The following is a 26,676-nucleotide window of genomic DNA, read 5'->3' as shown; positions in this document are numbered from 1 at the left end:
AAGCTTGTTTCAGAAGGAGAGTGGAAACTTGCAGAGCCTATTTTAATTCTTCCACCTACCACAAAGCCAAACCAGGTGGTAGCCAAACCCAGATAACTGAACTCACCAAAATTGGCCTGGAAGACAGCATCACTCGGCCATCCCAGCCATCAGGTCCCACAGCCCCTAACCCTGTGCTGAAGCCCCCTGAGGAAACACCAGCCCGACTGCCAATGGATGCCTTCAAGGCTTCCTTCCTCGAGAGCCATTTCTTTCTTTGGCTCAGAAGCTGCTGAAACTCAGACCAAGTGGGCCCAGCGTGCTCCCACAGGCTGAACCCATTCCCTCTGTGAAGTTGCTGCAATGGTTAGCAGGCACGGATGGAGACTCACTTTTGTAGGTATCACCATTTTTCCAACTTCCCGCTTTGATTTTGCATAAGACCTGATGAGTTATTTGGCTTCAGGCACTCTTCAGAATAGTCTTTTTTTTTTTTAATTTATTTTTTAGCTTTTCAGCTGTAGTTTATGTCTATAAATAACGATCCGAAAACAGACGAGAGTTTATTAAGGGCTCACCATTATCAAGTAGATCAGTAAGGGTAAGGCAAGGCTTGGTTCTGACAAGATCAGCTCTCTGTTAGGCTGTCCCAACTGGTGCTGGCGCTGCTTTAACCGAGCCCAGCTCAGCTTTCCCACTGCTTTCCCATCTTGCTCGTCAGCCTCATTACCCACTCATCTCATTTGCTCCTCCTGAATGCTGGCACATTCACTCTCTGTGTTCTGGAACTTCCCGTTTTCTCAAAACTAAAGCCAGCCTTTAAGGATTCATGCACATAAATTACACAAGTGTGCGAATGTGCAGATGTTTATCTCCAGGTAGCAGCACTCCCCTTTAACCATGTAGTAGAAAGTACACTTCTGCTGTCATAAAGGAGTATCGCTCCGTTTCTTCTATTTATATATAAATACATTTGACAGCCAGTCACAGAACTATCTGATGCCCCTGACATCACTAACTGCTATTAGGCAGTTTGCGTGCGTGCAGAGACTCCAATTATTCCTGCTCTTGACAGTCATAAATCTACAGCAGGCTCAGTGCTTTTCTCTTCTGCAGCCCTCCCACACCATGCTGTTGTTTTACACCAAAGAACTCTACAATGCAGTTTTTAGTTAGGCTACTTTTCTCTTGGTGAGCTGCATGCTCACTCATTACAGAGCCGTGTCAGGCCAAAGAGGTGTCATGCCCTTATCGCAGACCTCAGAACTAACTCCAAAAAGCAAAGGGAGTTTCATGGACCCTTAGAAGCGTTATGGACCAGACAGGCACCAAAAAAAATCAATGTTTCACAACTTTAATAGAATATTCTATCTATTCTGTACAAATTGAAAACACCGTATTAAGTTACAAATGTGTAAGGTAAGGCTGGAGCACTCTACATGCCTGGTCACAGTGTTGATACAGCTGCTATTCAACCGCTGCCAGAGGCTGGCAATGGATGCTGAAACTAGAAACATGTACCTGAAGTGCCGCACAACAACAGAAAGTAGTTTCGAAGACTTCAGAGCTTTAAAGAAAACCAACTGTGGAATGAAATCATTTCAGTGTTGCAAGTAAGACACCAAAACTTCAGATTTATTGAACTGGATTTCGTTAAGCTTCTGTGTTCAGTGTGTAAGGTCTTTCCATGCTGGAACACTAAGCAATAAGACTACTGGGATTTTTCTGGTTCTTTGGCTGCAACCCACTTCCGCAGACAGCAACAGTTTGGCCTTTACGTTTCGATCTCCATCCAGAAGGGTTGTCATTCTGATGTGAGTTCATTTCTTCTGTCTAGGCTACTACATTGAGACCAATTAAAAAAGAATTTGTTTTACAAGTACCCATATTTTATGCAAAACAGGAAGAATATTTTCAAGTATATTAAAAACTATTACAAAGCACTAATTCTGTCAAAGTACTTACAAACATGAATAAATAAATAGGAAGATGAACAACTAAGTCTCAAATATGACACCCCCTTCCATGAAGTAAAATTACTTCAATTCAATTGGTTTTACTGAGATAATAAATATGACACTTAAAGCTGCTCAAGCACTAGATCGATTCGTAGGTTGCAAGAAACATTAAAAAAGGGGGGAAGGGAACTAGCAAAAAGTTCATATTGCTCTGTTTCAGCTACCATACATGTAACCCATTCGCTTTAGCTTCTCAGCACATCGCTAACTCCACAATTTTCAAGGTTAACAAGAAAATGGAGAATCTTCGCTTGGTAGTCTGGACTATTCCCCTATGCATAGGGCAAAAGGCTCTAAAGGCCTACTGACATACTAAGCTACAGTGTACCAACGGCTGTAGAGTGTGCTTTATTTAAACCTCCTATTTCCCAAATGCATTGAAGTTGCCACTGTACATGTTAAGCAATAAAGAAAAGTTAGTGAAAAACATGCATTTTAAAACAAATTAATTTTAAGCATTGTTAATAAGATTGTGCTGCAGCGATGAAGTATCCTGAACTGCAGGCCAGGTATCCAAATATTTGTTACATGTTGTTCAAATATCACTTTGAAGTGGTATTTCCTTATTACTGTTGTTTGCATTCAGCAGGTTGGCTGGAATCTTTCTGTTTAAATGGAAAAAGAAGGAAAGTTACAAAACAAAAGAGCACGCAATAAAGCACTTCAATGAATAAAATAATTGGAGTACACGGTTTGAAACTAACTACAGATCGTTAACATACAAGAGAAAGGTTACATGTAAACTCAGGTTAGATCATAAAGGTCTAAACAGCAGCCACAATTTCTTTTTCCCCTCCTGTCTCCCCCCCCTGCCCCATAACTACTTGATACTTCACACTATTGCTTAACCTACACTTGCATTCTCTAAATTCTATCCAGAAAGCAAATCATTTCCTATTCCTCCCCAACCAGAGGCTCAGTATGACTTCCAGTTCATATTAAGCTGTTAAGCAATAAACTGCCATCTCCCTCACCAACCCGGAGGAGGGAGGCAAGCAGCAAAGTCAAGCTGCTTATTTTGCAGCATGACTGAGTTTTTACTCGATAGCCTTTCCCTTTCTGTTAAGGTGATAAAAATGTAATTAATGTGCTGGTTTCTTCTAGGTTCTGCACCACCAGCAGGTAACTATTCAACAATTTAAGTCCATATGTTAATTGAGTATGCAAAAGTAGAAACACCTTCATTAGAGAGTAAATCAATTTCCCCTCTGGCAAAAGGAAGTGTACTTGGGAAAGAGAACAAGCACTCTAACAGCTGAGAACTACACGTTGTACACTGTACATCTTGCTTTTTTTTGTTGCTGTTGTAGTAAATCAGAGCTCTTACAAAGCAGGATTTTTCCAGAGCTGTCTGCTTCTCCCTTGACTGTTCTTATGGTTTACTATAAACAAAATAACAGTCACCAAAAGTTTCTGAATTCTACTATATTAAAAAAAAGAAAATCAACTATAAATCATGACACCTTGAGCACCACACACCTAAAAACGTTTCTTGTTAACTAGCCTGAAGGAGTTTATATGTTGCAAAAGGAGTAGGCATGCAAGAGTTAATCAAGTGACCAAGAGCTACAAGAACGTAAGTTTCTTGCCTAGTTGAGGAAGAAGTGGCGTAACTAAGATTCCTCCTGAGAACATCTGCCCATTTGCTGTGCTAAACCTAACTACTTTTGCCTTCATTGTTTGAACGACAGGAGTTAAGATTCCCACTGAAATACAGGCAGTTCTTGTCATTTACACAGGTACACCAGAGATGTTCCAGACTTATTCCTTGTAATCTCTCCCACCACCCCCCAGCACATCTGGTTAACTTCAGCTTTGCACTTTCTCATCTTCCTGGGTTCCCAAGTAACATGAACTCATTCTCAGTGATCCAGGACTAAACACTGCATGGAATTCCTCTTGAGAGGAGAGACATGTTTACACAACATTACATATTGTTATTAGGTTGACCATTGCAGACATTCTGGCCAAATTTTAACAGTCAACCAAAACCCTCGTCATTTCTAATACATTTCTTCATCTTTATTTCTGAAAGTATTTACATATGTTGTTTTAGATTCTGAATTACACAAAGTTCCTTCTTAAGGACCTTTCAGTGTTGATTACTACTCTCAGACAGAAAAAAAAATAGAGTTGAAAAGAGCTCTCATATACATGCCAGTTGTTAAGAGACTTTCAAGAAAAAAGTTGACAGACATGCTGTCAACTATAAACTAGAAATGTTATAAACTCTCTTAACAATGCTTATCAACTGTTTAAGCAGGGCATAAGCAGCAAGATAGTATCTCAGATTCATGTTCCAGCATCATTCTTCCACCGTTTCAGCAGCATCACACGACTCATGCCGAGCAAGTCAGTACATGAGTTCCATGATGCCTCACACACAGTCAGTCAGCTCAGGATCAAACAGTAAGGTGCACCAGCACGGGCAATGACTACACTTTCTTCAAGTTACAGCTGCCCCACCAGACGCACAAAAGCCAAAACTTATTTTTGGCCTGTAATGGATCTGTGAATATCCAGGCCCAGACTCCTGTGATTGAGATGCTGCATCCATACTTTCTCAGGTAACGCCATGAGTTTGAGCTTGCTCTTCCCATAGTGCTCAGGTTGCTGATGACATCCAGCCAGCTACTACCAAAACCCAGAGTCTTGTGCAGACTCTGCTCTATTTATTTTCCCCACTCTAACAAGATTTCAATTTGTGCTGTTTTTAACTTCCCAAGGTACCTTAGAAGTACTGGTGAATTCAAGCCAGACAATGAAGACACGTCATAAAGATATTACCTATACAAGTCTTGAGCAATGGCTTCAGTTCAAATGAATGGTGGTAGGCTTATTATATTTTTCACATCCTTAAAGTATTTCATTTTATATCATTTATGATGCGTAAGCAGCAGTTTTAACTACTTTGAGCCCTTCATTCCCGTCTGAGAAACTATTCCAGTGAAGATAGAAAAGCTACTGAAGTGAGACTCCCACCTACTTTCAAAACTTATTAGTTTTTTTTCCCCTCCTTTGCTAACAAATCAAAGTAAAACTTATGCCCCTTTAGTTTATAACACCGCTTGTTTCAAGCTCTTTTGCTTGAATGGACACCTGAACATTTTTTTTTTCCCCGATTCTTCTGGAATTTGATTACCTAGAAGATCAACACAAAAAACATGCCTATGTACAGACCACTTCTTCAAACGTCAGCCAGCATATCAGCTAAACTGCACCACCTTCTCATGGAGAGAAGACAAGCACTGAACTTCACAAGGAAGTTTCCTACAAAGCTTTGGTGATCTGAGGGCTGAAATAGGGAAGAAAGCAGGTCTGAAGTAGTAGACTTCTCTACACAACTGCTTCCATTTTGCACATAAAGCCTACTGCTTCTACCCATCCAATTAACCTGGTGCCCTAGAGAGAGCAGCATGTGTCCAAAGCAACCATGCCATTTACCTCAGTGAAATAATGCTTTCAAGCTACATCTTTATTTCATGTCAAGTCAGTACTTAATACAAAAACAACCCAAATTTCTATTCATCTTCAACATATCAGGCAGGACATATTCTAGCTGAATCAAACAACAATCGGGCCTTCACTCTCCTTACTTTTATAGATCATTTTTAACAGATTCTTGTGTAATGGGAGCTTCCATCTGCTAAAGCTGCCTGGCAGCTTCTCAGTACCTCCCCTGACTCCCAAACACATCTTACTGCCAACAACACTGGGATCAACACAGGTAGTAGGCACTAAAGCAGATGATCCATCTAGTTGAGCAGGAAGAAAGCCTTTCAAGGTTTCAAATGTTTTAGTATGAAATAAACTCCAGCTTGGAGTCCTAGAGCTAAACCTCATCCTTGCTCCTTTATGTTCTTGAAAAGAAAGCAAGGATATCAAATGCATATGCAGTTGGTAAATTCAGAGTCAACCAGGGCTAAGCAAGAAAGGTCTAAACTACTTCCTCCACAGAGAAAACAACACAGAGCTTAGGAGCCACTGATACTGAAAAGACAAATTAAGTGCATCAGTCTATGAGAGGTCTCTACACAACACCAGGATTTTAGTTCATATTAGTGCTCTAAATTACCCAGTTAACTACTTCTCTACTCAAGCAGAGTCAGTAAAGGTTAAATAAAGGCAGTTAAAGGGCATGCAAGCACATAGAATACTGTAGCTTATCAAGATAATATCCTAGTCAAAATATCTTTTGAAGTTACTTCCACTGTATGACTGCTCAGTCTTCCAAAGCCACAACTTAAACAAAGAGAGTAAGTCCTTTGTGTAACAGATGATATTGACCTGGTCCTAACTGAACACCTCAAATGTACTTAAATCTGACAGGATTGTGAGGGAGGAAGGACAAAGAGTTGACAAAGCAAAGAGAAGAGTACTGACATTTATCTAGCAAACGAAGTACAACAATAAAGGAGGTAACATGGGAATGACTGATGAAGGAAAACTGGATACAAAACAAAAATAGACTGAAGAACCATTATTTTGACATGTGAAAATGAAAGCTACTCTAGATACAAGAAAAGCTGTGGGGATGAGCACTGAGAGGCAAAGAAGGGCAAGTGATGGGAAGAGACAGGCCCAGTTAACACAGTTAACAGAGGCAGCAATGAAAAGCAGAATTAAGGGCACCAGCCTTAAAAGGCAAACCCAGAATTCTATGTTTACTTGGAAAACTAAAGCCAGCAACTAACAATTTTTAATTGTAGGAAGGGAAACCAGCTGTGTAAGACTGCAGGACACCAGAGAAGCTGTCATGACAAATGATGCTCTGATGTTCTACTACAGCAGGTGGACAGTGCAAGTATACTGAGATAGAGTGGCTGGTTATTCAAAACACATCAGACTAGAAATAGAAAATAACAGTTGAACTGAACAATGTGAAAGAAGGGCAATACTTATGTGGAGACTGAAAGAATACACTTTCTCATAAGCAATTAAAAAAGAAACATACAAGCCTAAAATACAAGAAAAGCAGCACTGACCCTGGTGCAGGTAGTGTTCTGTATGTGGGATGAGAAGGTAGGTGAAAGATGATAGGACAGGACAGAAGAAACTTCTTTCAAATAAAAGAGACAAATGAGCAAGAGAACAAAACCAGTTTGGAATCACAAGCATTGAAGAAAAGGTCTCTTCAGAATGACTGACTGAATTTGTCAGGCAGTAGAAATATGAATGCTGGAAAGGACATACCAAGTCAGTCAATGACTTACAAGAGTTCTCAAGGAGAGCAGAGGAGATATTTAAGAATTTGCAAGTACACTAGAAACAGTAAAGAGATGCAACATGAAATCAGAAACAAGGAAAAATGAAGTCTGACAAGTCTCAGAATCTTTTATCTTCATTCGACTAACATACAGTCTGTCTGATACAAAGGCAAAACAGAAGTTGTGCCAGGGTGGCAAGGAGGTCATTCTAAAAAAAAAAATCTACTTTAATTATGATTTAAAGGCATTCATCTCTGTAAGCATTTATTTCTACTACTGAGCTTTACTAATAAAACCTAAAGTTTCCATTCCCCCCTTTCTTTAACCCATACAAAGAAATAACAAAACAAAAACTTGCAAACAAACTACATTGCATGGCTACAATGGGACTCTTGGAAGTTAGGTATGAATGGAATTCCACCTTACCTAGAAATGTATGAATGATAAACAGACTTAAATTACACCTGAATGGGAAAAAATTGAAAGGAACTGTCAGCATGAATGAAAAGTGAAATGTACAAAATAATACAGGAGGTAACAACTACAACCTTCCAAGGTATTCCAAAAGTTCTCCCTACAGAACGCCAGATTTCACACTTTCTCCATTATATCTTTTTAGCATGAATAAACTTTGACTCAGAACTAACATTTTGTTTCTCAGCTGTCCCACCTTCTCCCACTACAGGTACACTACTGGGTTTTGATCCTTCAGAACAGAGCAAGAACATTTCTTGTCATTCTACAGTCTTTCCACAATACAGACTATCTTTGTGGTATGTCTTGTCCACGAAAAATAACTTCAATTCTTGATATGGTGACAATAAGCATTTACTAGCAATATGATGCATGTAAGTCCGAAGAGCGACATGTTAGGCTGCTTTAAGACTTTCATCCAAAGATCAAGCACTTTTTCACCTGTGCCTTTAAACAAAAAAAGATTAAAAAGCTGATGTTTTAAGAACTAAATGCCTTGAAGCGCATCACCGTTCCAGCTTTACTAAAGCTCATTTTTAGCTTTAATATGACTGAAGGATTGAAAAATAACTATCAGAAGGAGCACTACCCCTCTGGCTGAATTTTAAACCAGCTCTCATCAAGTTTAAAGTCAAAAGTTGGGGACTAACTCTGTGATTTCTAGCTGAGTACAGACACGTGCCATCTAACCTGCAGCCATTAGGACAACCAAAAAGAATAATTGTGAACAAGGAAAATAAGTAAATGAGCTAGCTGAGACTTGTCAGACCAACTCTACGTTGAAGTTCAGCCACAAAAAATATTTGCAATAAGACCTTCCTAAAGGAAGAGAGATACTTATTACACAGAGGTAGCACTAAGAAGTAAAGGGACAAAGTTAAGAAGTTATCGTTTCCTTGCTGCAGGTTCGGGAGACCAGAAAATAATAATAATAATAATTCTTCATTTATATTTATCCAAACAGTAATTTTTCACTTAAGAGGAATGTGAGTATTGCTGAAGATGAAAACAAAACAGTCGGGAGCTACCAGCAGTTTTTGCTTGATTTATTAATATTTTCACAAACTGCTGCAAGCTTAATTATGGTTTTTAGTTATGGCCTGTACTATGCTTAAACACACTGAAGTCTTTACCTTAGGATCACTTTCTGCATCTTCCTCCTCTTCTCCCTCCTCTTCCCCCTCCAACTCCTATGACAAAATAGAGATAAACTAACAGAAATTAAAACAGGTTAAAAGTGCAACTTCTTGCAATGGAGAAAAAACAAAAAACAAAATAGCAAGTGATATTAACATTGCACACCGGTGTCTCAGTTGTCAATGTTAAAACTAGTTGGGCTACATTAAAAGAATTCAGCATCTTCAGAAATCTTTAAGCAAAATCTTTTAAAAGTATTTAAAACAGATTTCTAAGATCTGGTGAGACTTACAGCAAACTTTCTACCTAAGCAGCCGCAGTCTCCCAGCAACATCTGAAGCCTCCTTTGATGCACTATTTGCAGTTCTGCAGTTCTGATAAGTAGTACTTGTGTCTAAGTTTCTTCTTTCTCTTGACCTCCTCCTAAAGCGCTTATTTGGACCACTGTGGCTAAATTCAGTATTCCTGTGCAGGATTTTGTAGTATTTGTGTGCTGTTGTACACACACCTAGTGACACCTAAGTGTCACTACCCCAATGCCAACCTGGCATTTGGGACAGATTAAAAACATGGACAATTGTAAATAGATCCAGCTTAAAACAAACAAACAACCAACCTACCACACTTAAACTTCAACAGCCCAGACATCTGTGTTGTAACTTACAAAGGGAGAACAGCAAATGCTTGCTGAAGGCTGTCAGCTTGCATTAGACCACCACCATTATTACTTTTGATTAATTCTACTCTGGTGATCCTGATGACTCTCAGGCATGCACTTTTAACCAATGCACAAAAACACAAAAATAGTAAAACAAAAACACTATTACCTATCAAGGGTATTAGTTTATTCATTTGTTTTGTGCAAAGCCTTTCATGGTATGCTTGTATTAAGTCAACGTCACAGTAAATGGATCAGAACACTTAATGTAATAGAACTTCTACTCGAAATTAAACCATTATCTCAAGCAGTCGTTCCCTCTTCCTTTTCTACCTTATCTTTGGCAATGAGCAGTCTCAAGGCTGGTGACAACTAACAGCTGAAAAACAAGTTCTACTACTGCAGAAACAATACTGAAATGCCTTATCATGCAGCACACAAAAAATGCTTCAGATTAATTATTTTTTACTAGTGTCAAAGCAGTTCTCAAAATACCAAAAAAATCTGGATTATTTTCTTTTCTGAAGACAAGAAATATACACAGACTTTACAACGCAGGAATGCTGAACTCTTTTGGAAAGAAGTACCATACACAACTTCAGAAACTGGAATATAGTAAGCAGTTATCTATAAAAGATGTAGTATGCATCTCACCTCCTCTTCACCTTCTTCACCTTCTTCAAACTGAAAAAGAAAACCAAAGAGATCTTATGAAATCCACTAATATTTGCATAAAAACTTTTGCACTATCAGGTCTAGTACATCGAAATGCAATATCCGAAGCTAAGCTTCTTCCAGAAACAAGAATTGAGAGCTTACAATAAGTGGAATGCTTCTTTCTTACTCTTAAGTAACAGGAACCTCCTCAGATTGTTATTCTCACATAATACTAAATGCTAGACCAATCACAAAAGTGAGAGACTATTTCTACACACACGGTGGCAAATAAACAAAATGCTGATGGTATACATACATTATCATCATCCTCAATAGCTTCCCCTGTGAAATAAAGCACAGCACGAGGGACTATCCTTTCACGGAAGAAGTGACCAATTTCAAAATCTGCAGCTAAACTGAACTCCGAATCTTCATCCTGCAAAGCAAACCATTTGGAAATGATTTTGTTCCAGCACATCACCTTTTCTTTCAATAGAAAGATACTAAGGGTTTGAGAAACATCACACTACCATCAACGCCAACCTTCCAGTCACCAGTACTTAACTTTGCAACAGAAAAAGAAATACTGCAAGTCTAAATCCAGATTTTCGAAACTGCCATTCAGAAGTGTTCTTTGTCTATATACAGGTTACTGGCCTGCTAAAACAACGTCCAGTTAAATAAAAGCTCACACTGACTTTGCTGGTTCCGACGTGACAGAATTGTTCAGACTTCCTCAGACTTGTAAAGAGCTGGTTACCAGCAGAGCTATCAGAAAAAGTAAATGACCTTTCCCCAAAAGTGACAGTCACAGACATATTCTATCTGCAACAGCAAAATGCCACAGGATTACTCCAATAAGGCAACAGTATCTTTCATTTTATCAAGGTGAAGTTTAACCTCAGCAAAAGCAAAAATAACAAAACTCAGTTAAAGAATCTGAATAGTTGATATCAAGATGTTTAGCAAAGATATGGCAAAGCAATCCTACCATTTCAGAAGCATAAACTTACCAATGACTCTCCATCTCCAGATACTGCAAAGAAAAAAAAAAGGCTGTAAATACAGGCACTTTTGCATAGTCCAGCCCTCTTCAATACTCCAGATGACAAAATATAGTCACAACAGGAAATACTGGTGCAATTAAAGACTTCAATAGCTAACTATTAAACCTTTACAACTATTCAGATCCATTTTAAAAATCAAACCCGTGAACTGCTCTTTGTATGCTGTAATAGAAGCACCAAAGCTGCCACTCCAACATCAAAGACCTTTGCACGGGAAATAACCTTTCTACAAATGCATACAGATTACATTTGCCCCCTCAAATAGCAACACTGCTTATTTCTGCACAAGTATTGAAATTACAGCAGCTTTATTTTGCTAAAGCGCCATAAATCTTCTTTCCTGAAACACAGATCCTTCCAAGTAGGCCGACATGTCATGAGGAGTTGGCAAAGTATTCCGACAAAAGGCTTGATAATACAACCAGGACAGACTCCATCAAAACACAGTTATAAGCGTGCTGCACAGAATTAAGTAACAAGTCTTCTGTTGTTGTATTTGTTATCACTTTGCTGATAAATAACAGAAAATCCCACAGGTTTCCATCCCGCATTCAAGTACCACGGGCACTGTGATCCTACTGCAAAATGCATCCTTTGGTTCTGCCTGTTCTACATTTGAACATGTAGTACCAATAGCCAACAGATACCATAGCTTTGATATTTCTTACACAGCTACAGAATGTCCATTACATAATTAAAAATGCAGCAGAAAATCATCATGAGGTAAACTAATCACTACCCCTTTCTCAAAACAGCCCCTACGTAACTGTTCATGTAAGAAAAAAAAGTTAAAGGATATTTCTGTTTCAAATAAGCCAACTTTGGGGATGCTTAACGTTTGTTTCATTCCTGTGCAGAGATTTGCAATGGGATTTAGAAGGGGCAGGTGTTTTGTAAAAGCCCACAGCTGAATCACAGGTCCTAATGTTGATTTTGTTCAGTACTACTCTGATCGTAAACTGCTTCTTCCAATTACATTTGAAAAAGAATACAATGGGAGATGTATGAAAGAGAGAACATTCCTGGAATATATCCCAACTGCTCTAAATACTTAAATAGTTATCTAACATTAAAAAAAACACACAGGAAAATTAGGAAGGTATGATGTGGAGCATCACTGATCACTAATTAATTAAAGAAGAAACTGCACAATATTCTGTTGCTCAACACAAAGGTTTCACTAAAACCTATATGCTGGAACTCTGACCAGAATTAGAAGAGCTCTTCACAAGCTAAACGCCTCAAACTGATGCATGGAGCCATCCTGTGGTAAAGGAAGTCAACTTCTTTACAAGATCCTACAAGAGACTTTGCACACAAGAAATCCCATTTACACAGCACACCTAATTGTCAAATTATACAGAACAACCCAAAATGACCTGTTCTGATGGATTACAGTTTGCTGTCTGCTCCCAGTAAGAAGCACACAGAGCAGCAGAACAAATACGGTTTATAGATTTAAGTGGTATTTATCTACAAAACGCACATCGTAAGAATCCTAAATTCTCAATTTCCAGGCTTACCCTTTATTGGATTGAAGAAGTTAAAAAAAGAATCATTAGGTACTTGTTTAGTAATTGTCCGAACTGTGCCTCGACCCTTGTGTTTCTGTTTTTTCTTGATTGTTTTAACCGTAACATTCTTTCCTTTCTTCCAGTCAATAGTGCACCTAAGGACAACACGTGGGGAACAGCACTTTAATACAAGATATCGGTGTCAGTAAGGAAATTAGTGCTGAAACAACAAGCATCAAAGCAATAATGCATTCTGGTTTCCTAGTTAAAGATACATATGCGGGCAATTCAATCTACTTGACTGAGGTATTTAGGATGCTTCAGTGCTAGGGACTATGCACATACTGGATATAACAAGTATCTCCTTTAATGAAAAAGCTGAATACCTTGTATTCTCAGAGTAATCACGGAGCCCCAAACCACCCATGCTTTAACACCTCTTTGGCCTAATTACTTGGGTTTTTAACTGAGGATGTGATTCAGGTATTCCAGAACATCCTCAACATCTCATCATCAACATGTTTGTTGTTTGACTGAAGTTATATCCAAAATGGACTAACAGCTCATGCAGGCAAGTTCTGCTAGACACAAAGGACTGTATTTTGTCTCAATGCAGTCAAAATGCTCCATTCAAAAGCTAATATTTGGCAGTAGATGCTAAAACTTCTTGAGGTTATCAGAATACCTTCAAGAAAACAATTATTTAGCACCTCTTATGTGTTAGATGGGATAAGTCATTGGACAGGAAAATCAAAGCAAAAAAAAAACAACAAAACAACAAAACAAACAGGAAGCCAAGAAAGTTGTTTCCTGAATTCATTTGCAAGTGCACAGCCAAGACTATGAATACCAAAATACATGGCCAACATGTTCCAGGCTGAGAGAACAGATCATATGTATGACCACCTCCTGCCAGATTCAGAAGTACTGTTGGAACTAAAACTGCTGAGATGGGCATGAGTCCAGGAGTATGTAATGCAACAACTAAAATGAATTCACCCAGTTACCTGGAACTAAAAGACCTATTATCACATTAGTAATCTATTTAACTTGAAAGACAGAAGAACAAAAATGCACACTAAACACACAGACGCATACTTCTGCATGTTGATGCTAACATTACCAGTCCTTACATCATTCCTAGTTTTCAAGTCAGCAAAAACCTTTATTTTATCTTAATAATTATCACAATCCAGAGGAAAAAAAAAAGATGTGAAAAACACCGACTAGTTCTTAAATTTCAAGATTTTCTTACCCATCGCAATCAACTATTTCAGGTCCTTCAAATGAAAAGGGATCTGTCTTGTCTGGCTCTGACTTCATCTTGTAGGTTTTTGTCAGGACTGTATTAGAAAAGTAGTCGTTGGGCCCAAAGTGGAACTCTAATGAGAAAGACTAGAAGAAAGTTCCATTACAGTTCTGTTACTACTGATTTTTATCTTTGAAACAGTGCATCAGCAGAATTAACTTCTATCTTTTGCTACAGCAGAAGCATAGACATCTATTATTCATCTCTTCACTAAGGATGATGCAGCTGTTTTTTTTTCTTAAGTTGCTCTGGCTTCAGAATAGCAACATCAGGCTCTGCTCTTCCACCTGCTCTGAGCAGTAAATGATATGATCTTACAAGACTGAAACAAAGTCAGACTTTTCATCAAAAATAAGTATGCATGTACATGTGTCTGTATTTAAACAGTGCACTCCACCATGAACCAGAGTATTTGTTCATTTGATAACAGAATCCTGCAAAAGAACCCTGACTTAATAAACCAAAGCCTGCAGCAGTTATTTCTGCTTGCACCAGTCGTGCAGCACCTGAAATCTGACTGCAGAAATTCAGCATCTTACGTGGAAAATAAAAGGCTCCAAGTTAGGTTAATCTCTCTCACCATCTCCCAAAGGTCCCTTTAGTTCTGCCTCACCATCTGCTTTCTACAGCTACATGAATCTCCTCGCATGACTGAAAGCTGGAAGGATAGAGGTCAAGGAAGGACAGGTCTGGAAGCAGCAACAACTTCCTCAGCTCAAATGCTTACAGATTAAAGAAAGGAGGACACTGGAAACCGAACGTGTTGGCTTCTCATAGCCTATTTCAGCTTTACTTCCATTTTAAAGCAAGTTAAAACACCCAGGTATGATTTAGAAGTGTTCTTTAAGTAAGGCAAATCCCTCTCTGGGGCACATGCTCAAGGGAAGAGTCACAAATGTAGCTTATCCAACATCAGTGACGAACACTCAGACCCAGATAATCCCACAAAACGTCACTGAGGTTATAAATAGGTAACCAGTGGCACTACTGAGCACGCAGCATCCCAGGGACTAGCAAGACAAACTTCCTTGCCAAGACTACATCTCGGCATTTCTTTTCATATCTGCCAATTATGAGACAATAATAAGAAGCTTCCGTTTTCAAATACTATTGGAAAAGAGGAAATAAACCCTCCAGTAGCCTTGTTTGGATAACTTTGTTCTCAGTATCATATTAGCTATGCCACGTGAATTTTTCCACTTCTCCTGTTTTAAGAGGGCATATCCTCATAAGGTACAAATATACAAATAATTAGCGTAAAATAAAAGAAGATTTAAGTCATACCCACACTCATTTCCCAGGTCTGAATATGCCAGCAAAAGGGTTCTGATGACCAAATAGGTGGATATTTATGAAATATCTATCTTACCAACTTTACTTATATAAACATATGTACATTTCTACAATAAAAATCACTTAGACTTTCTGCAGACAAAAGTTGATAGGCAGGCTGTAATAAGAAGCACTTTGAAAGCACCGGGTAAACTGAATAATTCCTACTGCCAGTTTCTTTTAGTTGCAAAACATAATCCACAACAGAACCAGTGTTATGCACCTCTAGTATGAAATTTTTGCAGCACGAAGCTACCATGGTCACCACAACTTTTAATAAAGATTTCAGACAACATGTTCAAACCACTGGAAAAGAGTCTTCAACCAAGTGGTCAGGAATGTCTCCAAATACGGAAGAGACATGGAATCTGTCAGTCTTCCATTACTGGATTTGTTGTAGCACTGGAATGGAACCTATTCACAGGAATATGCTGTCAAAAGGTTACGAACAGTGCGTGACAAGACAGCAAGTCCAATATAGCACGTAGCAACCACATTTTGCTTCTCCATCCACTTCCAAACCAAGAGAAGCTATGCAACCTCCATATAAATAATAGTTGACTTGGAATTTGAGACAGAACATTTATGCAAAAACCAGCCAGATTTCAGCTACAATCAGAATGTAGAAATTACAATAATCTACCTAAGATGGCCTAGGGTGAAAAAGTGGGTGGTCATCAAAGATGGATAAATTTTAAAAGCCAAAGCACAAAGATAGTAGCCCAGAGAAAGAATAACAAACACCTTATATATTCTAGCCAAAGAAGATGGAATGAAAAGTTCAAAATGCTGCTTGCAACACTACTATAGCCTTCATTTGAAGCACCTATGGGAAACTCACCATAGGCTGTCCAGGTTCAGAAAACTTAACTTTGATATCCTGTAGGTGTTTCAAGATTGGTTCATCATATTCCTAAAAAGACAAAAACAAACTATTACTGAGCAGGCAATATTTAGAAGAACAAAACTTACATCTAGTTTGCTTGTTCAATTTATTCTTAAGAATGAATCCAATTTTGTAGTATTTAAATATTGGATCAAGATCTCTTAATACTTCTTTCAATTCTGACACGTAAAACTCTCAAAGACAAAGCCTTGTACCCAGCTACCATGCTAGGCTTCATGATCATTCCTGAAAATGACACATTCAGGACATTCATTGCTGATGAGATTTACAGAAAGATAGGCTACAGGGAATTAATTCTTAACAGCAATACAAACTATTACATTAATAGCTGAGGACCACACGGCACACTTAACGTGAACTGAATCCACAGGTACACCCTGAGGAGGAAAAAAACCCAATCCTTCTATGGACTAAATTAACCACAGACAAAAAGCCACTGTAAGCTCTCAACTTCCATTTCTTTTATCTTCAGAAGTCATCACAAGATCATTTCTAAGAAAATTCACATCCTGCTTGACAGCTTCAGTCTGCTGTTCAATTTGTCCACCACCAGCCTTTCAAGGGTCTTCAGGAATAGTATTAGAGGTTATGAAGACCCCCCAGGATTTAGCATCTCACATGTTCAGAGAATCACAGAACATATCATACAGTATTTTAGGTTGGAAGGGACCTTTAAAGACTATCTAGTCCAATTCCTCTGCAACAGGCAGACACTTTCCACTAGAACAGGCTGCCCAAAGACCCATCCAATCTAACCTTCAACACTTCCAGGGATGAGGTGTCCACAGTTCTTCGGGCAACCTGTTCCAGTGCCTCATCACTCTCACAGTGAATAATTTATTCCTAACACCTAATCTAAATCTATCCTCTTTTAGTTTAAAGCCATTACCTCCTTGTCTTATCATTACATGCCCTTGAAAAAAGCTTTATCTTTGTTGTAAATTTGCCTTTGAGTACTGAAAGGCTGCTAAAAGTTCTCCCTGGAGGCCTTCTCTTATCCAGGTTGAACAACTCTCAGCCTTTCACCATGGGCTCTATTGGAGTTCTAACCTACTCCAATTGGTTGGATGTGCTGGGAACCTGAACTGAACACAATGCTGCAGGTGGGGTCACAGAAGTGCACAGATGAGGGGAAGAATCATTTCCCTTACCCTACTAGCTACACTACTTCATGAGGCCCAGGATACTGTAAAGCTTTCTGGACTGCAAGCACACACTGACAGCTCACATCCAGTTTTCAGCATCCCCACCAACTCATTCTCCAGCCTACAACTAATGTCTGATATTGCCTTGACTCACATGCAGCACCTTGCACTTGGCCTTTATGAATATTACATGGTTCTCAGCACTAGCTAGCAAACAAAAAAAGAACAGCAGCCATTTATCATGTGACATAAGTTACTCTATTCAGAAGAGAAACTTACTTGTACTAATTCACTTAGCATATCTACATTCCTAAAGATAGTAAACCAGAAGTCTGGAATTCCTTTGACATTTATCTCTTCTGCTTCGGCTTTTTCTTCTAATACCACTACATTTTTCAGGTCTCCCTGTGAAACAAATAAACAGAAACATTTAAGAAATGAAATCATGACTCCTCAATACACTGAGATAGACGTACAAAGAGTTTGCTATCTCTCAAGCTGCATTTAAGGCACATTTAAAAAACCTGAACTGTTTTTCCTCTGCAAATGAAGTTGAGACACAAGGCTCATTTACACAGCTAAACATACACTATGAATTCAGATTTACTTTCATTTAACTTGGAATTCTTCTGCACAAAGACTAAATAACCAAGTGATAGTTGCAGTAATTTGACTAATTGAAGAAAATGAAAAAGTTTAAAATGTTTATATTTCTACAACAAAAAAAGTAGAAAAGCATATGCATTCTTCTCTTATTTCTTCCCTGTAGACTCATGTGCCATTTACAGTGCCTCATCTAAACATGTAAAGGGCAAATGCACTTAAAATTGTTCTACCTTCCCAATTTTGCAAAATACTTGGCTAAGCTGATTTTCATTGTCACCTTTCATTATTATGCTATCTTGATTCCATACACATAACTGACGTCACACAAAAAAAAGGCTGAAGTTGCTTCTCTAGCTCTCAAACAAGAAAGTTTGCAGTCTGAATTAATCATACCGCACCTTTCCTTTTGCACCACTAGATGGCAGCAAACAAACGAGCAGCTTCACGGGCTGCATCTAGCCAATATGAAGCAGCAGTTCACTTGCCAACTAAAATTCCATTTCCAAAGCTGTAAGTTCAAAAATATGGCCAGTCAATCATGCATTCATGCTTCAGAAAGCTTTTTGCTTCTGCACACAGATACCAGGTGGTGTATATACTTACCCAAAAAATAATGGCAGAAAACTAGGAGGCAATCTACCCAGCAGATTGTAAATCTAGATAGTTACTATTTGAGAGGAAAGTAAGAATGCACAAACCAGCACACATTATTTAAGTCCTTCCCACTTCATGACTATGTGGCATCTGCAGGTCTGATTTATATTTCTGGTCATTTAAGTTAACTATGTCCACCAAAATAAAGGGAACAGGCAAACAAACAGCCAGTCTTTTATTATCTTGGGGTTATCATGTAGCACCGGAATGGAACCCGTTAACAGAATTATACCACTAACAGGTTACGAACAGTGCAACCAAAAGCAACAATTTTTGCTCATGTTAAAAGTCTGAAAAACGCTAAACTGTGAATCCAGGAGCCTTTATGGGAGAGAACATTCATCACAGCAGCACGTGACTGATAAAAGCTTTTTCTCCCCCCTCCAAAATAGTAAGTTTTCCAATGGGAAATGGCTTACAGGAATTTATTTTGAAAAAATCTGATATATCTGTAGTTCATTACCCCAATTTGTACTTACTGCTAGCTTTTCTTCCTCCTCATTTTCACTGTGCCATTCTGACTCTGCATCTGTGGGTTCTGCTTCTCCGTTAATAAACTCTCTCCTCTAAAAAAAAAAAACACCCAAAAAATGTAACTTTTTTCTCTGAATAAACTACTAATAGGAGTTACATGTGCAAACAGAACTGACACAACTGTAAGGAAACAAAGATATATTTATAGTCTTCACCTTATCAAAAAGAGGTTGATAGAGTGCTGCATATTTTCTCTCTAAATCATGTACTTCTTCATAAAATTTAGCTTCTATGTGGGCACACTTCACCTGGAGTTGTTTCAAGGCATCAATTCTTCTTTTCACTGCTTTTGGTAAACTAAAAACAGAACAAAACAAAAACAAGCTTATTTATTTTTTATTATTCGTTAAATAAAGCTTAAATAATGCTGTGGCAACTAACTTTTAATATGTCACTTTGAAATAGGCTGCTTATAGCCAAATGCAATTTTTAAGTGCTTATGGCAAACATACATATTTCTTCAATATCCCTTTCAAGCACACTGAGAAAATCCTCTTCCACCCAAACTGCATTTGCAAGGGAAAGTTCCATGGATTCATATTCAGACAAATACAAACTGTACTTCAAGTGATTAGTTGCTTAAAGTAAGCTAAAAAGCTGATAGACTTTATAATTTAAGAAGTCCCCCAGCTATCCCCAGTCAAGAAATAAAAGCATGAGTCTCTGCTAAAAACAAGATTTTCTTCAAGTGTAATCCTACCCATCTATCAAAATAAAAGCTTCAAACTAGAGGCAAGAGTAGCTTTGTAAGTCCTGAACTATACATTACATTATGGACAGTAATTCTAAGAAAAAAAAGAAATCACCACTCCCAAACAGAGCGTAGATTATGAAAGAAACAGTGTATGGGGGAAGGGAGAATAATTACTTCAGACCAAAAGAAGCTATGCAGAATACTTAATGAGGCAACATCTTGTTTTGAAGACTGTCCAAGTACACTAAAACTCAGCTCTTCCCTCCATATGTAGGCCACTGAATCACAGTTTAAGTCAACAGTTTTACTTACTGAGTCATTTGTTCAAATTTCTGACCGTAATTACACAGCAATAACATTTTATTATGCTTTCAGTCTTCCAAGAACGTTGTTATGCACTGTACTTACGTTTCAATGTAACTTGAAGGGGTAAGTGCTGCGTTGTCAAGTCGTTCCTGTAGAGCTGCCAGGACTTGTGGATTCTGCATCACCTGGTCTGCCAGCTTTTCTATGAAGACAGGAGCCCATTCTTAAAACAAATCTGAGTACATTTACAGCACTAATGTCACAGTATGAATCCTGCAGCATCACAGCAAAAGTACACGTTATTTCCCATGTCTCAAGTATCACCACTATAGTGGACTAATAACTCAAGTAAAACTACCTAAGAACCAGATTTCAGAAAGGTAGGAACGGATAATGATAGAAAGCATGCCCTTCTCTTTGGAAATACAGAGGGAAAAAGCACATTGCTAGCAAGCAGATTTCCTGCCTTCTCTCATACGAAGGTACACAATAAGTGCTTCTCTGTCCTCCCTCTATACCAGCTCTAGCACGTAAATCACATAGAATTGCTACACATGAACAGATTAGACTTCTGAAAAATCCATAGAAGCACTTCCCAGTTTGTCTAACTCCAGAAAAAGTCTGATGGCAACTTTGTGAACTGTACAACAAAGCAATGCTGCACTATGACTTCTTTCTTGATAACTATTAATTTCTGAGTCAAGAAATTTTTTTTACAACCTACACAACTTCCCAAAGAGTCATCAAGAGATTGGTCAGAAGAATGCAGGGTTTTATTGTTTTTGTTTCTTAAAACCAGAGATCAGACCTAAACTAGTTCCGGTTAAAAGCTAAAATCCTCACTAAAAGGATTTATCTGGCAAACGTAACACATAGCAAAGCATCCTACTCATATGTGCAAAAACATTTTTACTGTTACATTGACTAAGCCCTTATTTTGCTCTTCTTTGTAACAAACAGGAAGGATATGTCTGCATAACAGAAAGAAAATAGCCTAGAAACCATTGCTTTGTTTTCAACAGCATATATGTAGATAAAGGAGCTTCAAAACAGAAGGCAAAAGCTTTACTCCCCCCTTGTAATGCTGTCTAACATTTTGCATCTCTTACCTTTTTTGTCACTTGCATTTTTAGCAGCCTCCACAGAATCTGAAGCAGTATCTTCTGCTTTACTAGAATTGAAAACATGACATGAGATGAGCATCACCTGGCAATAGTGTTAATATTCAATACTGGATTTGCAGCGTTATGTAAAGATTTACAAACAAACCAAGAAAAGATACATTTATGTCTACAGGCTTTTCAAAATTTAAAGTCTGGATGTGAAATAAATTCTCTCAAAATGAACAGGAAGCAAAAGAAAAACAAACACAAACAAAAACAACACTGAAAGAACAAAAGCTACCTTGACTAACATATAATTCATCTCATTCAATGAACAACTGGCCCTTCAACATGTACTGAGTCACACTGGACACAGAAACGTTATTGCTAAAGTGAGAACTTGAGGCACCTTTTTAGTGCAAGGGGTAAAGAACAGAACAAAACATCAGAAAAGAGGTTAGAAGAAATCTTAAAACAAGTGCTCAAAGCTCATTGGATTTTCTGTAAGAAGTTGTTTTGATTAGTAGTAAAAAAAGTGTTCATTTAAATTCCAAAAAGATGCTCCTGCCTTCCACCACACTTTCTGTGCTGGAACAACAGAGAGCTCAGAATGAGTCAACAGTGGGCAAGCATTCCCTATGTTTCCTGCCAGTTTAGAGGTTGCAAAACTCAGACTGGGTATTTCTGAGACTAATCTTACCTCAGATACAAAAGGAGAAAGGACACTACACATGCAAGTACTTTTTAGTTGCTCGATAGGCCAGCTAATCCTGGTGCAATGTAAGCCCCGAAAGAGCAGCTTCATGCATGCATTTACACCAGCTTAAAAACAGCTATTTCTTCTAAAAACAGTAAGAAAGCTAGAGAATGAAAAGTGTCTTCTGCAAGCAGAAGTCACACGGAACCACAAAACAGAGAGAGATCTGCAATATCTTCGAAGTCTCAACATGAACTTGAAAAACTGAGTCTAGACAGCATTAATCACATTAACCCAGTAACAGCAATTCCAGAGCCAACAGGAAATGCTCACAGATTCCAGTGCATCAAACAAACATATGTACCTTCCTGTAAGGAAAAGCAGTCTAATTATACAAAATATTTCCATTTTATTCTTACTCAAGTTTGGCAGTATATTCTTCATAGGTTTAAAAAAGAAAGATAAATTCTCCCACAAGACCAAATCTGTAACCAGACTTCATTTCAGGAAATGGGTCCAACATACCTGTTATCTGCCATCTGTGTGCCTGTATCCACCTGCAAATTGAAATACGGTGTTTAGAAATGATTTAATAGAACTTTTTTTCTTGTTTGCCTCAATATAAAGGTGAAAATAAAATAGGGCAACATTTAAGACCTCAAAATAAATCAGCTCCTGCTCCTTCTACTTCCGCTAGGAAAGTCATCACACACAAACTCATGCAGTGAAGTGAACAGCTTCCATAACATCCTATCTAAATGAAACAGTTTCTTAAACAATCCATTAAGAGCTTTCATCCCACCCTGAAAAACATTTTTTCTGTTAAATATGAACTGAAAGAAACATTATAAACGGGAATAAATCTCTATCCTAAAAACAGATGGCACAGTTTCCTGGACTGCTCTGCATTCTTTTTTATAAATAAAAACCCAAAGAGGAAGAAATGAGCATATTAATTCCTCATTTCTTGACAGTATCACAGCAAGTAATGAATTTTTAACCTGTGTTAGAATGCTTGATCTGAAAATGATGAAAGTTTGAATGAACTTTTTTTCCCCTCATGTCACTTGAGCAGGAAAGCGTCTGCCTAATCAAGATTATTTGTGAATAGCTGCTTCTGCTGTGACATACAGAACAACAACCTAAACACACTGCTAAGTAAGGAGAAGCAAGATACTGAAGAAGTTATTTACACATAAGAGACTTTTTGACAGCAATTAGAAAGGAAAAAAATCCCCTCCTTAAGGGATTTGCCTTGAATGCATGTGGGAAAACAAAGAACTGTGGAAGTAGAACCCTTGGTATTTGCAATGCCTGGAACCAAGTTTCATACAATTACCCCAGCCCCCAAGATCTAAATTAGCCCTGCTGAGACACCAGGGCCACACTACCAAAATTATTATGTTGCTATTTCTTTACCAGGCTGTGTCATACACTGAAAGAGATCTACTTTTGGTTTTCACCTCCCTCCAGTTCCTTTCCTCCTCTCTCCCCCAACCCCGGTTCCAGGCATAGTTCATTACAAATCCCAGTACTCACTATAGACTGTACAGCTGATTTTATGCTATCAAGTTTTCAAGACAGTAGATGTGGGTCAGGTTTAACAATAAAAAGAATTTTTCATCATTCTTAGGAGTAATCAGGTCTGATTTGTTATCTATAATGCCCAAGCAGACAGATCTTTAGACCAGCTTCTAAAAGACCGCTACCACAGGAGAACACAAATGCCAATGGCATTGGAGCAGCAGTTAGAACAGGAGGATCTGAAAATGCACACACTCCTCCATCTGGAAAATGCCAATTCCTGCTTTAGCTTAGAAAAGTAACACTTTCACAAGCACTTACATTGAATTAAAAAGCATATACTCTTTAGATTATAAGTACTCTTCTGATTATTCCAGAGGAAAACTGACTAATATGTATCAAAAATTCCCCTGAACCAACCTATAGATTAAGACCAGGAACAGTCAAAGGGCCTTCTTTCTTGTAGTCTAGTTCTGTGTCAGCAACCCACACAAGTGTTCTGGCAACACTTATTCTTGCCCTAAACATAACAAGTGACAATAAAAAGCAGTCATCTCATGAAGCAAAGTGAAAGGATGCAGCTATCTTACAGCTGAAGATATAAAGAAACATTCACGAATCTTTCCTTCCATAACATACAGAAGGCAGAAAAAAAAAAATGATGATCAAAAAGGTAAGAGAACAAAGTGACCTAATAGTAGAGTTCAGCCAACAAGTTATATGATCCTGGTCACTATTAGGAGCAGCAACAGTAAGCAACTAAAAATGCAGACTCACATTACTTAAAAATTAGCCTTAAAGACTCGTCTCTCCCAAGGCAGGACCAGTCACAGGCCCAATGGAAAAAAATAACTCCACGCACAAATGTTTTCCTCTGTTATTTGTGCTGCTTTTCTTACAAGGAAATATTCCTCATCCCTGATGAAGAAACACACAATTCTCATTCCCCTGTCATTCACGTTTAGAGGACACGGAATAAAGGTTCTGCAATATGCGTAACTTCTAAATTGCAGTTGACCTAAACTCCATTGGAAGACATCAATTAGGCACATAAGTAACAAGGAACAAAAATTGGCAAGACACCGTTTGCTGGTACAAATACATACTTTAAGTCTGGTCTATCTCTCCAAAGTTTTTCTTTCAGTCCCTGAAAAACAAAAAGAAGTGTATGAATAAAAAAATTAAAAGCTTCCCCCAAAACAGCTTCTAATACCCAGCAGCCATTACAGCCGACTTCCAATGACTTAGCAGCTGCAGAATTACTAACACAACTGTTCAGTAAAAGCTGGCAGGAGCAGGGAAGGACAAAGCAAGGTGATTTCAGATCAAACATTAGATGCACATCTTGCAGAAGCACAGGCACAAAGCACTGAGCTTTTCCCCTCCTCCCCCAATCTCAGCGTGTAGACAACGAAAGAAAAAAATAATAACATTACTGAACTCGAAGAAAAGAATGTTGTAAGGTATTATTATAACCACTATCACCATCAATTAGAGGCCAAATCCATACTTCTGGACAGCTCACAGTTTTCAAATAACTAACACAGATGCAAAGCTGAGGGGAAAGAGGAGCCTACAGCAACCACCTGTCCAACAAGAGACACTGCTGCAATTTGTCTACAACAAATGTCACACAGCACAGGTCACCTAGAAGAGCAGGAAATGGTCATACATCTGTAACAGTCTTAAGACTGTGAAAGTTCACCCTAAGGACAAGTGACACCTCAAAGAAGGCAGCTTTAATGGCCAGAGATATTCCTGAAAGCGTACAGAGCATAAATCCTCTCCACTAAGAAGCCTACATCTCACTGTAAAAGCCGTTCTAAGCTAGAACATAAAGCAAGGAACTAATGGGCTCCTGAACTTTCAGGAAGCCTTCCACCCACTAACATCACTGCTTCCGTATCTACAACAAACCAGGAGGGAAAGCTATGACTTCCGTTTTAGACCTGTGGGGAAGCAACTCTGCGTGCAGCCACAAATGTAACACTTTGATGCCTTCTGCAAGCGAAAGGAGATGGAAAGCATGAAAAACGTCACTTGCTGATCAGATCCACAAGCCATTAGCAGTACCTCAGCACCCTTAAAGTCATATTGAGGGGATATTATTTTAGTTAAAGATAAGTTAATCAAAATTCCCTAGTGGTTTTGACTTCACCTGCAGAATTCACACGCTCACTTCTCTACCTTCCTACCTGTAGAGATACGTTACAGAACGTAACGGACAGATCCTACCAATTAGGTTATTATACGTGGTAAACACTTGCTGGAGCAGCAAAAACGCGAAACGACCCCCTCACGTGGAGAACGGGGCCTTCATAAGGGGAAAGGTAACCCGCAGGAGCACGCTGAGGAGGCATTAGACCGTGACCGAGGTCAAATGGCAGAGGCGCACTCGACCGAAGCGCTGCAGGGTCTGACCGGAATGGAGCGCTGCGAGCCGAGCGCCGCAGCAGCCTCTCGCTACGCACACGGCCCTCCCGCCCGCTTCCTCCCCCCACTCCCCGGGGAGGGCGGGGAAAGGCTGGGCCCGCCGCCAGGCAACGCACAGCGGGCGAGCGTGGTCATCCATGTGGCCGGAACGGCCACAACCCTCACCACGACCCCAACCCTCGCCGTAGACTTCCCCGGGCAGCCTTAAAATGGTTCCTGAGCGGGCCGGGCCCGCCCCTCTCCGCCAGGCGGCTGCGGGTGGCCTCCACCGCCGCCCGAGCCCCACCCCGCGGCAGGCTCTAACGGCGGGCTCTAACGGCGGGCCCTAACGGCGGGCCATAACGGCCACCCCACGCGCCCCCCGCCCACGCGCCGTGCTCACGGCTGCCGGCCCGTCCCCGCCGCTCACCCCGCGGGCCGCCCGCGCTCCGGAGCCGCGCAGCTCCTCACCTGCCCGCGCCGCGTCCCCACAGCAGCGCCAGGCTCCTCTCAAGCTCACTCGGGCTGCGCCGCCGCCAAGAAAGCCGCCTCTCATTGGCCAAAACGCGAGCGCCTCCCTCAGTAAAATCGCCGCCGATTGGAGCTGGCGACGGCACGGCCGCCGTGCCGCACGCGGGACATGTTGACTATCCGACGGCGCGGCGCTCGGCCAATCAGCGGGAGAGCGCGGAGGCGGGAGGGGGGGGGGAGGGCCGCGTGCGCGCAGGCAGAGGCGTGCGGG

At 39.5% G+C, this 26,676-nt stretch overlaps 1 protein-coding gene and 2 non-coding genes across 6 annotated transcripts; all 3 read right to left on the bottom strand.

Annotated features, from left to right (window-relative positions):
- Window positions 1-1,312: 1,312 nt before the first annotated feature.
- NAP1L4 (nucleosome assembly protein 1 like 4) lies at window positions 1,313-26,676 on the bottom strand. Of its 4 annotated transcripts, none has more exons than XR_011903915.1 (17): window positions 26,406-26,674; window positions 24,629-24,669; window positions 22,524-22,555; window positions 21,308-21,369; window positions 20,301-20,400; window positions 19,354-19,495; window positions 19,144-19,230; window positions 17,684-17,809; window positions 16,194-16,265; window positions 13,967-14,106; window positions 12,721-12,866; window positions 11,144-11,166; window positions 10,447-10,566; window positions 10,128-10,157; window positions 8,812-8,889; window positions 7,631-7,668; window positions 1,313-2,602 (listed from the first exon to the last, which is right to left on the bottom strand). XR_011903915.1 is itself a non-coding variant. In XM_072339315.1 (17 exons), the coding sequence occupies exons 3-16, from the start codon at window positions 22,535-22,537 to the stop codon at window positions 7,663-7,665; spliced, it is 1,125 nt and encodes a 374-aa protein (XP_072195416.1). In that variant the 5' UTR covers window positions 22,538-22,555; window positions 24,629-24,669; window positions 26,406-26,675; the 3' UTR covers window positions 1,313-2,602; window positions 7,631-7,662. The 4 variants fall into 4 exon arrangements, 2 of the variants coding, with proteins under 2 accessions (XP_072195416.1, XP_072195415.1); XM_072339315.1 differs by having other exon boundaries at window positions 8,812-8,868; window positions 26,406-26,675; XR_011903916.1 differs by lacking the exon at window positions 7,631-7,668.
- LOC140253661 (small nucleolar RNA SNORA54) lies at window positions 15,689-15,809 on the bottom strand. Its single transcript, XR_011903937.1, has one exon. It is a non-coding gene; the product is annotated as a small nucleolar RNA SNORA54 (small nucleolar RNA).
- LOC140253662 (small nucleolar RNA SNORA54) lies at window positions 18,793-18,921 on the bottom strand. Its single transcript, XR_011903938.1, has one exon. It is a non-coding gene; the product is annotated as a small nucleolar RNA SNORA54 (small nucleolar RNA).

This window comes from Excalfactoria chinensis, chromosome 5 (assembly GCF_039878825.1).
Source record: "Excalfactoria chinensis isolate bCotChi1 chromosome 5, bCotChi1.hap2, whole genome shotgun sequence".
NCBI classification, from domain to species: Eukaryota; Metazoa; Chordata; class Aves; order Galliformes; family Phasianidae; genus Excalfactoria; species Excalfactoria chinensis.
This window is presented reverse-complemented; position numbering and strand designations above follow the sequence as displayed.

Coding starts and splice junctions, on each gene's coding strand:
- NAP1L4 (XM_072339314.1), bottom strand. Junction 14,107..16,193: donor CTGAACCTGGACAGCCTATG/GTGAGTTTCCCA, acceptor ACTTTCTTCTAG/TCTTTCTCATTAGAGTTCCA. Junction 10,567..11,143: donor CTGGAGATGGAGAGTCATTG/GTAAGTTTATGC, acceptor TTTGCTTTGCAG/GATGAAGATTCGGAGTTCAG.